Source organism: Podarcis filfolensis, assembly GCF_964270895.1.
Source record: "Podarcis filfolensis genome assembly, chromosome: 2".
NCBI classification, from domain to species: domain Eukaryota; kingdom Metazoa; phylum Chordata; class Lepidosauria; order Squamata; family Lacertidae; genus Podarcis; species Podarcis filfolensis.
Window position 1 is genome coordinate 12710097 of NC_139605.1, and position 17755 is coordinate 12727851.

At 48.0% G+C, this 17755-nt stretch overlaps 1 protein-coding gene across 1 annotated transcript; it reads left to right on the forward strand.

The window, feature by feature from the left end:
• The first annotated feature begins 5897 nt into the window (after window positions 1-5897).
• LOC310756271 (uncharacterized protein C6orf47 homolog) lies at window positions 5898-17673 on the forward strand. Its single transcript, XM_083599991.1, has 2 exons — window positions 5898-6317; window positions 11211-17673. The coding sequence occupies exon 2, from the start codon at window positions 11826-11828 to the stop codon at window positions 12459-12461; it is 636 nt and encodes a 211-aa protein (XP_083456117.1). The 5' UTR covers window positions 5898-6317; window positions 11211-11825; the 3' UTR covers window positions 12462-17673.
• The last annotated feature ends 82 nt before the right edge of the window (window positions 17674-17755 follow it).

Consider the following 17755-nt stretch of genomic DNA (forward strand, 5'->3'; position numbering starts at 1 on the left):
TCCGTGTATAACATGCCCCTATTTTGGGGGACTCCAAATTAAGAAAATTGGGGGGGGGGTTGTTTGTTGAACTTTATGGGGGGAGATTAGCCCAGAGTTAAACATACTTTTGGGACGCGGGTGGCGCTGTGGGTTAAACCACAGAGCCTAGGGCTTGCCGATCAGAAGGTTGGCGGTTTGAACCCCCGCAACAGGGTGAGCTCCTGTTGCTCGGTCCCTGCTCCTGCCAACCTAGCAGTTCGAAAGCACGTCAAAGTGCAAGTAGATAAATAGGTACCGCTCCGGCGGGAAGGTAAACAGCGTTTGCGTGCGCTGCTCTGGTTCGCCAGAAGCAGCTTAGTCATGCTGGCCACATGACCCGGAAGCTGTATGCTGGCTCCCTTAGCCAATGAAGCGAGATGAGCGCTGCAACCCCAGAGTCTGTCACGACTGGACCTAATGGTCAGGGGTCCCTTTACCTTTACTTTAAACATACTTTTTAAATAACAAACCCTTTTCTCCTACACGGAAAAGTACAGCAAATGAAGCAGGACAAAATACTAGGTTTTGTCTAATCAGTTGCTTAATGCTCTGTGCTGTAAGGCCTGTGTGCTGAAAGCGAACTTAATTGACACGAGATCGACCTTACATTGTAAGCTCCCAAAAGCTAAGCTGGGCACAGAAGGGATGAAGGGCTTGCCCTCTAGCCCCCCACCCCACCTAGATTGAAATGTCAGTTACTGGTTGCCAGTGTCAACCAGCTTATTAGTGCTTAAATAACCGTATATACTCGAGTATAAGTTGACCCGAATATAAGTCGAGGCACCTAATTTTACCACAAAAAACTGGGAAAACTTATTGACTTGAGTATAAGCCGGTTCACCAAACCACCTGGTGGGCCAGAGTGTGTGTGTGTGTGTGCGTGTGCATGCGTGCACGGCAGAGGGGGCTTCTCTCTCCCCCCCCCCCACCTAGGGTGCTGCTGGTGGCGGCTGCTTTCGGGCTTCCGAAAGCAGCTAAGGTGGAGGAGGAGGAAGGAGCAGCCTGAAAGGACCCTCACTCGAGTATAAGAGGAGAGAAGAAGAAGAAGAAGAGGAGTTTGGATTTGATATCCCGCCTTTCACTCCCTTTAAGGAGTCTCAAAGCGGCTAACATTCTCCTTTCCCTTCCTCCCCCACAACAAACACTCTGTGAAGTGAGTGGGGCTGAGAGACTTCAAAGAAGCGTGACTGGCCCAAGGTCACCCAGCAGCTGCATGTGGAGGAGCGGAGACGCGAACCCTGTTCCCCAGATTGCGAGACTACCGCTCTTAACCACTACACCACACTGGCTTTTTCAGGAGCTTTTTCAGCATAAAAAGGGGGTGGACAGCAGGTGCAATCAAAAAGTCAAGGCTTAATTTTGATTTAATACGTGTAAGGCTTCACATCCTAAATAAACATACTAAAAAAATTTAAACGCTGGAAGGTAAACAATTGGTTAGATTCTCATGTCGTTGGCTTAAATGTGTCAACTTAATTCAGTTTCTAAAAGTTGCTTCAAAATGCCACTGACAACTATCAAAAAGAAAGGAAGAGTATCCCAGATGGGTTTTCCTTCCAATCTCATTGTGTGTTGCTGCTTGAAGTTAGCATTTCACTGCTTTTCTCCATTCCCCTACTACTGACTTAAGCAAAAGACGATTCTGCCCCTTTCCAAACCATTACGGAGCAGACTCCACAGAAACAAATAGATTCACCAAACATTTAATCCCCCAAACTGCTGCTTCCCCCCACAAATTTTTTTATTCATTTTATAACACAAAAAACAAACTGAAAAGACAATACAAACAAATTCTTGTCATATCCTTATTTTTCTAAACATTGTTAAGTGGCTTCCCCAAGTCCCACCTATCTGATTTTCATTATACTTCATCTTTAGCAGTTTACATATATCATAATTTCCAAACTGCTTCTTTCACACTCGGCCATCCTTGTTTCCTTCTCCTAGTGAGAACCTGAGGGTGTACCCCGCTTTTGGCTGTGGTCCTGCACAGTTTGAACAACCCCCATAGGAATTGCAAATCAGGTGTGGTTTTTAAAGGGGATATTATTTGCTTGCTGAGCATAAAAGTCCCAGGGAGACTGGCCCCCTCTGGAATTTGCGGGAACTATCCAATGGCCAGTTCAGGCCTGCAGACAAAGCTGTTAAAAGGTGATTATTACAGGGGTTTGTCTTAATTACAGTAACACAGCTCTGCTTAGGCTGGGAAAGGCCTCAAGGTAGGCGGTTACCATAGCAATGGAATCGGGCCCCCCCTTCCCTTCCCCCAAAATAGCATGCGCTGTGACTGCAAGGCCCCCTATTCATTTCGATGCTGACCAAACAAGTGCCTGATAAAGGCCACTGGGGTTATTAAAACAGCTCTTCTTGCGTTAATACCCTGAAATATCTTACTCGTCCTTGTGATCCCACCCCCAGTTAAAACTATTTAATAGGGGACAACATAGCATCTCTGATCTGATCCCTGAGGGAAGAAAGATGGGATCCTGTAAAAACAATTCTTTGCAGCTCTTGTATCTGTTCATTGAATTGGTAAAGGATCTCCTTTTGATATTCCTACAGAGATGTGCTTTTAAGAATAAAGTCTTTTCTCTGTCTCAGAACAGAGTCTTTCCCCTCCCCCCCCATTTGTCATCTCCTTTTATTCAGCTATGTCTGGCAACGTCCAATAGGTGGCTGCCGAAAACACAAACATGCGTTTTATTTATTTAAAACATTTATACCCTGCTTCTCTGCCCCCTTGAGGGAGTTCGCAATCTGACATGCCTTTCTGATAAAATTAATAGACCATAAAGAACACTCACACTGTAGAAATGGATTAGTAGCTGCATTAAGGCAGCACTTGCCAGAAGCATGAGGAAATGAACTAGTTCTGACTTGGCACTTAAAAGGTACGATAAGAGTTCATGCATATTTTCTGGCCGGTTTTAGCAGAACCCAGCAGACTTTTTAAAAAATAAAATGGGTGCCATAAATCCTCGATAGGTGCCTGGCTATTCGTTCCAAAGTGACTTCTTTCAAAATAAATAGGCTATTGTAAACGACGCTTACTCAAAAGTCAATGCCACTATGCTTAGAACTGCAGCCTCAGAGTGATTAATATATGAACAATTATGGCAGGGACAAGGGAACCCATGATGTACTTCAAATCCCATAAATCTCAGCCAACGGGGCCAGCCCAAGACATTTTGGTACCTGAGGAGAACCACAAAATGGCACCCCTTCCCCACCAGCGAAGAAGGGATGAGTGAAGAGCTAAATCAGGAACAAAGGGGGAAATAGTGATCTACATTGGGATCTGCTGTCCCTTTGGATCCTGATGCCCGAGGCAGTCATCTCACCTTGCCTAATGGATGGGCCAGCCCTGTCAGCCAGCATGGCTCAGCAACATCTGGGAGGCCAGGGGTTCACAATGTGTGCCTCAAATTGTAAGGTTTAAAGAGACAGAAGCTCTTTTGGCATGGCAACTCTATTATCAGTCCAGCTTCTCCTAACTTTTGGCTCCTAACCTTGCTATTTTCCTGGGGGAATGGACTCTTTTCATGACGTAAGAAAAGGTCTGCTGGATCAGGGCAAAGGCTTACCTCGTCTAGCATTGTGTTCTCAACAGTAATCAAATAGATGCCCAAAGGAAGACTGCAAGCAGGAACCAGAAAACAATGTGGGGTAACCAGCCTCATACACCCAACAACGCTTAAGTCTAATTAATGCATGAAGGAGTTAAGACCATAGAGTAAACTGTCCTGCCAGACTTAGCTAGGTCGCTCCCACTTGCCTTGGGAGGAAGGTAATCAAGACTATTGTTCACCTTCAATCTGCCAGGGAAGCTCAAACGGTGAGCAGGTCTTAGCTGGTTGCTGCGGCTCAGACCGCATGGCTCTTACAAGCCATTATTGAGTTCCTGTACCTCTAATTTAGGAACTTTCACCACTGTAACTAATCCAAGCTTTACTTGGTTGGGGGTGGGGTTTATTGTTTTGTTTATTGTATTTTTATTTTGTATCTGAACTGCCCTGACATCTGCTGATAAAGGGTGGTATACCAATTTAAGAAATAATAAAGACTTGGGGGACAGGGGGCGGGCGGGTGTGGGGGACTCCCTGGTCCTGAATGGGGTAACTGTGCCCCTGAAGGACCAGGTGCGCAGCCTGGGAGTCATTTTGGACTCACAGCTGTCCATGGAGGCGCAGGTCAATTCTGTGCCCAGGGCGGCTCTCTACCAGCTCCATCTGGTACGCAGGCTGAGACCCTACTTGCCCTCGGACTGTCTCACCAGAGTGGTGCATGCTCTAGTTATCTCCTGCTTGGACTACTGCAATGAGCTCCACGTGGGGCTACCTTTAAAGGTGACCCAGAAACTGCAATTAATCCAGAATGTGGCAGCTAGACTGGTGACTGGGAGTGGCCGCCGGGACCACATAACACCGGTCCTGAGAGATCTGCATTGGCTCCCAGTACGTTTCCGAGCACAACTCAGTGTTGGTGCTGACCTTTAAAGCCCTAAACGGCCTCGGTCCTGTATACCTGAAGGAGCGTTTAGCCCGGACACTGAGATTCAGCACCAAGGGCCTTCTGGTGGTTCCCTCATTGCGAGAAGTGAAGTTACAGGGAACCAGACAGAGGGCCTTCTCGGTAGTGGCGCCCGCCCTGTGGAACGCCCTCCCTTCAGATGTGAAGGAAATAAGCAGCTATCTTCTTTTTAAAAGGCACCTGAAGGCAGCCCTGTTCAGGGAAGTTTTTAATATTTAATGCTGTATTGTTTTTAACACTTGATTGGAAGCCGCCCAGAATGGCTGGGGAAACTCAGCCAGATGGGCGGGGTATAAATAATAAATTATTATTATTATTATTCTACTGCTATCGTACTAGCGCTTTCTTAGGAGAACCCTGGCTCCCACCCAGCCCTTTCTTAGGAGAACCCAGGAGTCCTGGCTCCCATCGGCCCCTTCCTAAAACTTACGGGCCTCCAGCTCTTGCTCCCCGCCCCCTCAACCCAACCGCATTACTGCTACTACTACAGCCTAATCCCGTGGTTCCACAACGTGGAGCACCCACCCCACAGAGGGGAAATTTGATTTTTAAGGGGGGCAATCTGAGAACAAGTTATTAACAGTTAATGGCCTTTTAGGCTTCCTCCACGTGAACAGGAGTTCACTTTTTGAATAATAAGAATTATATGTCAAATGGGGGGGTCATCAGAATTTTAGAGATGCATGGCTAAAAAAAAAGGTTGGGAACCACAGGCCTAATTCCTTTTGAAACCTGAAACTTTTGTTTTTTGGAGGATTCCTCCTATACCTGACCATGGGTAGGCAAACTAAGGCCCGGGGGCCGGATCCAGCCCAATCGCCTTCTAAATCCGGCCCGTGGACGGTCCGGGAATCAGCGTTTTTTTTACATGAGTAGAATGTGTGCTTTGATTTAAAATGCATCTCTGGGTTATTTGTGGGGCCTGCCTGGTGTTTCTACATGAGTAGAATGTGTGCTTTGATTTAAAATGCATCTCTGGGCTATTTGTGGGGCATAGGAATTCGTTCATTTTTTTCTTTTCATTTCAGAATATAATCCGGCCCCCCACAAGTTCTGAGGGACAGTGGACCGGCCCCCTGCTGAAAAAGTTTGCTGACCCCTGCCTGAGACTGCAATTTCAACACCCCACTTCACACTGCCTCTGGGACTGTTGCATTTGACTCACAGCAATGAATGAACCATAATGATCATGACGCCCTCGCAGGGAACCCAGGAGTCCGGGCAGCGCCAGCTCCCAGCCCCTCCCGCTCCCTCCGACACCCAGTCCGCCCTTCCAGTTCTCCCACTTCCTCCACCCCCCAGGTAGCCCCTCCTTCCCAGTTGACCCCTCCCTAGAGGCTCCTCCCGCCTTTGGGGTGGCGCTTCTCCCTAATCCAGTCCTACCAGAAAATCCCAAGGAAGAGACTTCTCTCTTTCTCCCCCCCCTCCCCGCGTCTCCTCCCCCCCCTTTCCTCCATCTAGGGCTGGGCTAGTCTCTCCCCTTCCTTCTCTCCCTTTGCTCGGCGGGGCCAAAGATCCTCCGGAAAGTCCCTCTTTTGCTGGAGTTTGGACACACACATATATTTATATATTAAAAAAACAAGGTAGGGGACATTAAAAAGAAGAGCATTGCTACCTTCCAGGGGAGGTGGAGGAAAGGAATGAAATCAAACCGCCCTACACTGCAAGATAAAAAGCTGAAATCGGAAGGGAAGGAGAAAGAAATCCGTAGGGAGGGGAAGGGGAAAAAGTTGCTACGGAGGCATCGCTTCTCTGGATCTCACCCGGTACGTGCTAAACGCGTGTGTGTGTGGAAGGGGGGGGCGCGCGTGTTGCAGCGCTGCGGTCTCTCCGGCAAGCGGGTGGTGGATATTCCTGGAGGGGTTTATTTTGGGGGGTGGGGATGATCGGGAGATCGGCCCTAATTAGGATCGTTGGGTGCAGTCGCTTAGGGAGGGGGGTGTACAGATTCTCTGGGGAGGGAGGAATCTTTGAGCTAAGGGAGCAGCTCTGGGGGTTGGGGGAATTTGCTTTTTTTTTTTTTTTGGTGTGTGTGGCTGCATCGATTAGGATTCAGGTGAGGGTTTGCAAGGATTATTTAATTTAGAAGGGAGGGGGGAGTATTATTATTATTTGCAATAAAGGCCTAAGAAGGCAGTTCCCTCCACCGGGAATCTCATGAAGCCTATAAATAGACCAGATGTTGGTTGACAACCCCCAACACACACGGTTTGAAACGTTGCAGAGTTAAATGTGTTGTGAGAGATATCTTGCTTTCTTGAAATGCCTTATATAAAACCCCAAGTATCCTTATTGCACAGCACTGCAGAAGGTAGCCCTGCAGACACACACACATTGATTGTTTTAAGAACTTAAAAGCAGTCGATACAGGATGCTTCTATAAAGAGACTATTATGCTATAAATGTACACATGTTGAGGCACCTTTTTCCGGTTGAGGCACCTTTTCCGATTAGTATCGCAAAAGTCATGCTTGCTGCACACTCCAGAGCTGCAGAGAGCAAATGACATATAACGCCAGAAATCTTCCCCGCCATGAGGCTCCCGCTCTTAATAACCGACAGCTCCTCAGGCGCAATCCCCTCTAAGCCGAATAAAACCACACTGGTGGGAATGGGATCCCCCAACCAGAGCATATGGCGCCATAATTACACCTAGACCAGACTCCCAGCCCAATCTGAAAGTGGCTCACGAGGAATCCCAAGCGCATCCTCGCTTCCTGTCTCACACAAATATTACCACAGCAGAAGGTGCAGCCTTGCCATTTCATTAACACACAGAGACGCATGTTTTGAGGTTTGATTCGTCTTCCATGTGCCTGAAGTATTTTGTGCTTGTGGGGTGGTTGTGAAGCCATTTGTGGGTTTTATGATTGTTTCGTTCATTCTCGTTTTCTGCAAAGGGTTGTTGGGTCCCTTGCTAGCCCTATCCGGAGCAGGTCCATCGAAACCGTTGGCCCCAAGTTTAGCCACAATCGTTCATTTCAGTACAGTGGCACCTTGGGTTACAGACGCTTCAGGTTACATATGCTTCAGGTTACAGACTCCGCTAACCCAGAAATAGTACCTCGGGTTAAGAACTTTGCTTCGGGATGAGAACAGAAATCGTGCTCCGGCGCAGCGGCAGGAGGCCCCATTAGCTAAAGTGGTGCTTCAGGTTAAGAACAGTTTCAGGTTAAGAATGGACCTCTGGAACGAATTAAGTCCTTAACCCGAGGTATCACTGTAGTTAGGGATGCGGGTGGTGCTGTGGGTTAAACCACAGAGCCTAGGACTTGCCGATCAGAAGGTTGGCGGTTCGAATCCCCGCGACGGGGTGAACTCCCGTTGCTCAGTCCGTGCTCCTGCCAACCTAGCAGTTCAAAAGCACATCAAAGTGCAAGTAGATAAATAGGTACCGCTCCGGTGGGAAGGTAAACGGTGTTTCCGTGCGCTGCTTTGGTTCGCCAGAAGTGGCTTATTCATGCTGGCCACATGACCCGGAAGCTGTATGCTGGCTCCCTCGGCCAATAAAGCGAGATGAGTGCCACAACCACAGAGTTGGTCACGACTGGACCTAATGGTCAGGGGTCCCTTTACCTTTACCACTGTAGTTCCAACCCTTGACTTGGGCTGGAGGGGCCACAACCCCATTAATATATGTAAAATCAGTGTACGTAAGAGACAACTGAGATAAAAGATGAACCAGCAGAGCCAACAGCCAATATAATAAGCAGAATACGAGAGATAATCAAGGCTTTCCAAAGTCAGTTTTTTAAAAGAAAGCAAGCTGCTGTATATCTGACATGGATTGGCTAGAAAATCTGACGGTGCGTGAAAGTCATGCCCTTTACCTCAGCCTCAAACACGAGTTGTGGTTATTCAGTGGTGAACAGGAAAGCACTCTGAACATGTTCAGAGGCATTCTCTTTCATTGGTAGCTCTTCTGAGGCGCTCTGGGACACTCTTGGTGAACCCCTAGCAGTGGCGAACTTTGGGCTTTCACATTTCCACGACATCCTGTATGACACCCAAATCCCCCCTCCCAATCTCTTTTGACATTGTTGCGGCGCCCTCTCTGTTCAGTGCCCAGTGTGGGTGAACCAGTCGGCCTCCCCTAAATTCACCTCTGACCCCTAGTTTCATACAAGCTGTTGGATAATGGGAAACTTAGAGTGGTATATATGTTCTCTCCTGCCCCCCCCAACAGGTAATTCAGGGGTAGCTGATGTATTTAACCCTTGATGCCATTGATCTCCAGCTCCCATCATTCCTTTCTGTGGGCCACACTGCCCGGGCCTGATGGGAGTTGTGGTCCAACTATACCTATCTGGAGGGCCACCATGTTTGTTTATGCAAACCAGACTGGTTCCTTCCAGGTGTTTTGGACTACAATTCCCATCAGCCTCAGCCAGCACCAGGTTGGGGAAGTCACTTTTCTGAGAGTTTAAATGAGGTTTTTGTTCGTCTTGAGGGCTCCTTGTTGGCATATTTCCCCCTACAGCAGCAGAAATGCATAGACGATTATAGAAACAGGTTTCGGCTTGGTGTTGCAAAATATCTATTACGCCATGCAGATCTTGTTTTGCGGCTACAGATGGTGGATATCCATCTGCTTGTTTTCAACTAATTGCACATTTTGGGTTCATGCCATCCAAAAGAGATTATTGGGGTGGGGGTGGGGGGGGAGAGCAGAGAGAAACTAAGATAGGTCAACCTAAGATTCTGGAGGTATAAAACCCCTTTTCGGAGTTTTGCAATTAAATTCCAAAGCAATCAAGGGATTGGGAGTGGCTGATAGAGTGCATTTGTATTCTGAGACAGAGACAGAGATTAGGGTCAGTGTATACAAGCAGCAGATTCGAGTGATGTAAAGGGATTTTCGGTTTTTTTGGAGCGTACCACTGCAGGAAATTAGGTCTGAGTGCTTCCCCACCAGAAAATCCTCCTGTTAGATGGACAAATACAGAGAAGGCGAGGTTGAACTGTTTCCCAGCATGCTGCTTTTTTACATGTAGGAACACGCACGCAGTGCTTTCAAGATTCGTCCCCCCTACCTGCATTCTGAAGTAGTCGAATCCAGGATAATAATTTGATTTTAAACTGGCCCTTAATCACTGCCTTGCCTGCCAAAGCTCACTTGGGCAAAGGGCTGCATTTTGGTTTTGCTTTGCCACAGTTGCCCATTCTCTGGTTACACCTCCAAGTTGGATTATTGCAGTGTGCTGCTCCTGAAGACAGTTTGGAAGCTGCAACTGTTATATCCAGTTGTATAATGAAGGTGCCAGACGAGCCTCCCTGGGGAGAGCATCACACACATGGGGAGCCGCTTCAGAAAAGACCCCGTTCTCATTTTTGCTACCCTCCGGACCTCTCACAGAGGAGGCACGTGAAGAAGGGCCTCAGATGATGAACGAGGAGAGTCTGGATTGTTTCATATGGAGAGAGGCGTTCCTTGAGGCATTGTGGCTCTGTTTTAAGGTTTTATAGGTCCAAACCAGCACTTGGAATGGGGTCTGTGTAAAGCCCTAAATGATGTGGGGCCCAAATATCTGAAGGAACGCCTCTCTCTGTAACGGAACCTGCCTGTGTGTTATGGTCAACAGGAGAGGTCCTTCTCAAGAGTTCCATCACCAAGTACAGTGGTACCTCAGGTTAAGTACTTAATTCGTTCCGGAGGTCCGTTCTTAACCTGAAACTGTTCTTAACCTGAAGCACCACTTTAGCCAATGGGGCCTCCTGCTGCTGCCGCGTCGCCAGAGCACAATTTCTGTTCTCATCCTGAAGCAAAGTTCTTAATCTGAAGCACTATTTCTGGATTAGTGGAGTCTGTAACCTGAAGCGTATGTATCCCGAGGTACCACTGTAAAGCCTTCTTAGAAGTAGATGCCCATCTTCAGAATTACCTCCTCTCTAAAGTATGTCTGGTTCTGGTACTGCTTGAAGATACACTTCTCTCTTGAGACCTTTGGGAGGTCTTGAGCCCTGTGCTGGTCGTGCTGTTGCTGTTTTTCACTGCTTGCTGTTCAACTGCATTCTTTTAAAGTTTTAGCTGCTCTTTTATTATTTGTATTCAACGTTTTTTTGTGATTTGTGTAGCCTGCCCTGGGAGCCTGTGGCGAAGGGTGAGGATACAAACCTGATCAATGAAATAATAATTTTATTATTGGATAAAATCAGTATTGAGAATTGGTGAGAATCAGCTTTTGGGAACTGATCATGTGATCAGTTTTTTTTTAAAAAAATGATAATCTCCCTAGAGAAACTACCAGGGAACATAGTATGGTATTCAGTTACGTTTCACATAGTTTTACTCATCGTGGGCCTATTGAAGTGAATGGCTCTAAGTTACTCATGTTATTTTCAGTGTCTCTGAGTAAAACTTAGCTGACGATAACCCACAGTTAATATCAGGGCCTTGTCAGTATTTGGGGGGTCCGTAACATTTCCTGCTAGCTAGACGGAAAATCTTCATGAAGGATGAGAATTAAAGTTTATTCGCCTTTTAGTCTTCCGTTTTCAGCATTTAAAACCATGTTCACCTTTGCAGCAAGCCCATGGGTCACTCTTACCACCATTTTTCAAGATAAGAAGTAGGTTAAATCAGAAATCTCCCCTTAATTGCCATTCTGTCCCCCCTGCGGTCAGTTCGCTGACTGAAAATTTCTTTCTTTATTTCATAGGGGAGGCTGTTCTGGAGCGAAAGATCCCATCATTTATTTGAGGCAGCATGATGCGAGACTTTGGAGCCCCTGAACTAATAAGAAGCTGAGATTTTTTTTATTTTGGGAGACACAAATACACCCTTTTGGAAACAGGGAACTGAACCCACCATGTCCATTTGGGGAAGCGGCCTGCATGCCCTAAGATGGTCAGTTTGCCAGGAGTGTTGAAAAAATCAGTGTGATGTGGCAGGAAGTTCAGCTTCCCTCTGTGTGAGCAAACCGTTCTCCAACATATGTATTTGCTTGGACACAGGAGATTCGTGTTCTCGGCAGCCAGCATCTAGGACAGCTCCAAGCCCGGAAGAGCCAAGATTTATGGATAACCCACAATTGTGGTTTCCTTGAAGACTGAGCCACCAGCCTTGACATCTGAAGCAGCAGATGTGAGCAGGAGGAGTGGAAAATGCCATGCTAGGCCATATTCTTCGTGGCAGGGAGCTGATCTTCGAGAACCTTGGGTCCCAAGTGAACTTTGGTTGCTCTGGGTGTATAGCTCCCACGCCTGCTCTTTAGTTTGTTTACATATATTTATCTATATTATAATAATATATCTGTGCATCCTCTCCCTGCGCCATGTTCCTCAGCAGAGCCAAGTCATGGCTCCCTGGACTGCCTTGGCGACGAGGAAAGGCGAAGGACGTGAAAAAGGAAGAGGAGGAATTGCAGTGGGAGCTGGAGGAAAGCACGGCGCCCCCAAAACCAAGATGGTGGAGCAGCCAACGCCTCTTGGGTGCTATTGGCTGGGGCCAAAGTTCCGCTGCTGGAGAGGGCTCCCTATTGGCCGGGATACCTCAGCACCTCTCACCGCCGAAAGCATCCGTCGAATCGCCAGAGCACTTGCAGATCTGCTTCAACTTCACCCGCCACCTCTTTGACCTGTGCGTGGTGACTTTGCTCTGTGCCTCGTCCCCGGCCTTCCGGCTGGTTTTGGATATCCTGGGATTCGGGGGCCCTCTGAAGGTCTGGCTCCACGGCTTTGCCTGCTTCTTAGTCACCGCTTACGGGATGTACTTGGCCCTGTGGCTGGTGCAGGAGTACCTGGTGCAGTTTGCCTGCCTCTACGGCTTCCTGCAGACCCTGGTCTTGTGTGTCAGTATCCAGGCCGGCGGGTTTGAGCCCCCAGAGGAGAAAGAGCCCATCAGCCCCCAGCCAGCCAAGGAAGAGGAACTGTCGGCAGCCGGCACAGGCAAGCAGTCGCCACCGCTATAAGGAGGAAGACTGTGTTGGCCCGCCTCCTGCGGCTGTTCGGGGTAGAATTGGGGGATGAAGCCAAAGAGCGCAGCTGATGTGGTCCCCATTTAGGATGGCTGGGCAGACACGCACAAAAGAGGAGGGAATAGAGAGTGTTGTGCAGCGGGTGTATGTTTGCAAAAATGTATGTATGTCCCATCCCCCGCGCAGGTGTTCCAATGCCCATTTGTGAATGGCTTTTTGGGGAGCAAAGGGAGGGAAAACCATCACAACTATGACCACCTAGAGGGGCCTTGAAGAAACCATGGGGCACGAGGGTGTGGGGTGCACCCCACATCCAAACCAGTCTGAACCTGGTTTTCCTGTCTTGTCTGCCCCCAGTGGATCTTGGGAACTAAATTTGGCGGGAAGGTGAGGGGACTCAAGGGTTCAATGACAGGGTCATGGACATGCCTCTGTAGAGCATGTTTGGCTGGCAGTTTTGAAGAAGCATTGATGGGGTGGTCCGCACATACCCAGTTCCTATAATCTGCAAAGACTGGTGATTTCATCAGTCAGTGGGGTCCTCGTTTTAGCAGAGGCGTCCCTAGATCCAGTGTGAGTCGTCTAGAATGGACACTGGGAGCTGTGCTTTGATCTTAAACAGCAAGCAAGTGCAGCTTTCTGCTCTGGTGGCCCAGCATGTGAGGGCAAGAGGCTTTGGACAATCACTTTGGAGGGTGGAAGGGAGAGGGCAGGGAAAATGATCTGGGAAGGGCCAGTAGATGCCACATTGCATTTTCTTGCCCCCGCCTCAGGCTGGGGCAAGTGGGTACTAGGGATGAATCCAGTGGGATGGAGAACATCCTATCTTAACTGGGACCAGAGAGTGGATTTATCTGAGGCTAGGGCGGGGTGGATTTGAGAACTATGGGCCAGATCCTATGAGAGAGACCTATTGCACCTGCACAAGAGGATTCAAAGGAGCCAATGGGAGGACTGGGGTTCGGCAGGAAGTGTTCTAATTGGTATGACATCTAATCTAGGGGAGGAAGATTCCAGAAAGTCATGAAAGCCTCCCACAACTTAGAGCAGGGGTACCCATCATGGAACCTTCCAGAGATGGTTGGACTACAGTTCCCATCATCCCTGGTTATTGGCTGGGCTTGCCGGGGCTGATGGGAGTTGGAGTCCAGGAACTTCTGGAGGGCAGTATCAGGAAATATGTAAAACTACTGAGGAGGAATCTGGATGGGGGTGGACTGCTGAGGACTCCCTGTTAGAAACGGGCTGCCTCTCCCTAGCTTATTCTGAAGGGGCAGGGTGGCTGTTTAGAAAGTTGATCTTCCCCTCCATCCCAAACCTCAGGGATAAGCAGTTCTGAGCCTGGAATTTCAGCTAGATTCCACCTGCTCCTCACCAGCATCTAGACCTTTTTCCAGCAGCAGGAGAGTCTAGCTCCTATTTGCCCTGTTTTCTTGATACTCACCCCAAACACCTTCAGCAATATTGAGATTTTATGCTACCAGATCAGCTTGCAGTGTGGGCCGTGTGTTGCCCAAAGGATCTGTGTGTGATTGAGAGAGGATCTCGGCACGCCTCTCTGCGGCCCAGGTGTGCTTGAGCCGCGCAGCGATACAAATGTCTACCTTTACCACACACCTGCACCTGAGGTGTGCCCTATTGCCTCGCAAGAGGGTGACCCAAGTTTCCCAGAATATTAATGTTCACCTGCAGGCATCTTGGTTACCTGTACAGACTTGCAATCGAGGCTGCCAGCCATAGGCCCAATCAGCCTCTCTTCCAAGGTCCTGTTTGTGTTTTTCTTGACAGGGGATGGGAAGTTTATATTGCGCCATGCTTGCCGTGGGAACTAGGGACCACTGGAGTGGATGTGGCAGTTGTGTTCGTAGGAACATTATTCCTTTCCTCATTTCTGACAAGGCCTCCACATTCCTAGGTCAGCACATCTTTCCAGATCAGCTCAACACTCTTCATTCTTCAGTTCTGTTGGGATCATGTATGTCTCTTGTGATCTCCTAAAACAAACACCACCTTCTTGTGTGGAATCCATCCTATGATGCAGCTACGTGAGGTCCACAGTCAGGTCTTTTCCAAGTTATATACCTTACATTTCTGTCTCCCCCCCCCCTTCTTCCCTTCAAGATCCACGGTCTCTGATGCATGCCCAGAATGCCCCCAAACCAGATGTTCTCACTGGGTTATCCCCACTCCCTTCCACAAACACAAATACAATTTAACCTCTCCCCTGAACACGCCTCTGTTAGCCGCAAGCAGTGATGCATAAAACATGCTTTGATTTTGAGTCTCTGGAACCTAGAACATATCCCCCTCTTTCTCATTAATCCCTTTTGTGATGTCCCCTTTCCCTGCTAGATCATCCCTCTCCCTCCAGCTCCTTGAGATCCAGGAGATCCGCTTGATCCCTCTCTCTTATCTCCATGTTGTGATAGACAAGAAAGTGGCAAATCAGATCATTCATTTTTTTAAAAATAGTTGCAGGAAATAATTCTACATTGCAACCACATTCAGAGCAAGCTGCAATCTCATTTTCAGCAGAAACACTCTCATTTCATCTAGGAAACGTCCTCAGGATTCAAGACATTTTCTAAAAACGTGTTGCGCGCAACCCTTTCTGTAAAAGCTTTCTCAGATTCATTTCCTTCTCTGAATATTGTCTAATACCCATGTGATATCTTTCAAGTGAAACCCCTCTCTTGTCCGGATAGAGCCAGAACGTCCCATGCCTTCTGCCTCAAGCGAGAATAAAAAACTTAAGCGTTCCGGTTCTGAGGCAGAATGAATGCCTTCTCTATCCTTTCAAACTTCTGGCCTGCCACTGCGGGTGCCGGCAAACACTGCTTTTGTGGTGTGCATTCCTGTTCCAGGAAGAAGAGCAGAGCTTTGGCCTCCCAAATGCTGTTGGAATCCCAACTCCCATCAGCCCTAGTCGGAACGGTCAGTAATTAGGAATGATAGGAGTTGTAGTCCGGAGGGCCACAGGCTCCCCGCCCCTGAATCAGAGATAGGAACTCAAGAGGAAACGGTTCTCTTTGCCCAGGGTCATGCGCTAGATCTTTGTCTCTCTGTGTGCCAGATCTGAAGTGGACACCCTTTTAATTTCTCTCTCACGTTCACCTACGAACATCTTCCCCTCTTGCTGAGGGATGAGTAGAAGGCCATCGCAATGGCCATCGCTCTTTGTCGCTCCCTAATGCTGAGGAAAGCGGTCCGGAGGGGAGGCCCTCTGTGGCAAACAGCAGCTAGCCCCTTCCACAGTTAGAACACATCACATTGGTCTCCTATTCAGGTACAGTTTTCACCTGGCGTTCCAGAGAGCAGTGAGAGGGGAGGGTGCTTTGGACAATGTCCCCACCTTAATCTCAGGGCTCTTGTAGCTGACTAACTAGGCTGACCGCTAGCAGCAGTCGTGGATGTGACACTTCTGTGATACTATGGCCTCGAGGGACTCCTAAAAACCCCATCTTGTGATGTATAGCTGTGGTACTGAAATGTCTACTTTTGTCCTTCGGCCTATTTTCTCCAAGAAGTTTACTTGAAGCAGCGGAATTAGCTGTTTCCTCAAATTGATTGACTTGACTACAGCCCATTGGGGTAGGTCTATATTGTTGTGTTTTTTTAATTCAGTCCAGAATGGCGCAAGCCAGTCTGAAACGAAACCCACCAGCGTAAACATCCTTCCTTAGCACAAAGTCTTACGGAATTCTTTCGTTTGTGCGCCTGGTTGTTGTTAATACTACAACTCCCATCGTCCGTGACTGTGACCTGGGAATGATGGGAACTGTAGTCCAACAACATCTGGAAGGCCACAGGTTCCCCATCCTTGTGGGCCAAAGCCATCCTTCCACCCACTGAAATGTCCCGAACGGAAGAGGGGCTAATCTAGAGAATGGACTGTAGCGGGGCTGGATCTAGAGAGCTCTCCACACCTCGGAAGCAGGCAGAACAGGATTTCTGACGCTTGTACAAATGATTAGGAACCCATCTTGTTTTTGAAAGGAAAGGGGAGTCAAGAAAATATTTTGAAATGACTGAGTCTTATAATGGGTGAGTCCCCAAAACATTTGAAGGCAGAACTTCCTTGGCAAACCTATCTTTGAATGTGAATTTGTGGCAACTTTCTTGGGGAGAGGTAGGTAGTATTCTGGTATCTGTTGATTTCCCACTACAACTGCACCCCTCACAAAAAAACCTCATTCTTTCCTCAACCAAACTGAGCCGGAGTTGGGGGTGATAAGGATTCCGTGAGGCCATTTTTGAGAACGGGCAACTCGAGGAAGGGTTAAAGCTTTCCACCTGCCTCCCCTGGAAGTGTCCTGTCTGCACACGTGCCAAAAGGAACAGACGAAGCTGGAAACCCTGCGTTTTTTTCCACATAATGTGACGTTCCACCCTCTTAGTAGTGACTGACTTCTTATGTTGGTTTCAATGCAACGCAGTGCTCTTAAAAAACAAAAAAACCTCGCCGTCTCGCTTACTGGGATTACCAGAGTGCTTATTTGGGAAACCTAGTAATTCCTCAGCAAATTTATATTGCGTACGAATCAATCTCAAGATGAGGGGTGTGAGTGGCGTCACACATACTAGCCAGTAGCCGCCTGCGATGTTCCTGCTGAAACGTTATGCACCCGTATCATCGCACTGCTGGCTGTGCTATTCTGTGTTGGAGGGAGGGAGATGCTAGAATTATAATAGGCTCCATCCTGAGGCAGCATTGTTATGAAAACAGTGAGGAGTTTGCCAGTGAAGGGAAGATCAAGAGAAAATAATAATAACTGTGTGTGCTTCATGAACAGCAGCAGGAGGCTGGGTGCCTCGGTGTCTCCACAAAACGGTACATCTCTGCAACCCCTTGAGAGCCAAAATATACCTCTTCCCTGTCCTGTTTGGTCATGCACCACTCTAGATGTTCCCCGGTGCCTGAGAAAGTGTGGTGCCGTTTGTGATTTTCGAAGCACAGTGGTTATTTTCTTCATTGGGTGGGGTGGGGTGGGGACCAAATGACCCTGTTTTACTTGGGAACGCATTGGTTGTGTATAGGGGGCGGCTGCAGGCGGGAGAACTGCATAAACTAACCTGTGTATCTATATCCTGACTGCTGTTTCAACAGTTCAAAACACTGTTGATTTGGATTCGTTTATTTTTCCAACCTGTGTTAATATATCTATATATCTATATATTTAAATAAAAGGGAAACTTCAAAGAACAATGCGAGGCTCTGCGATTCTCAGTTGCAACCAGAACGACCTACAGTTGTGCATGTTGCAAGTTCTCATGGCAACTGGGTAAAG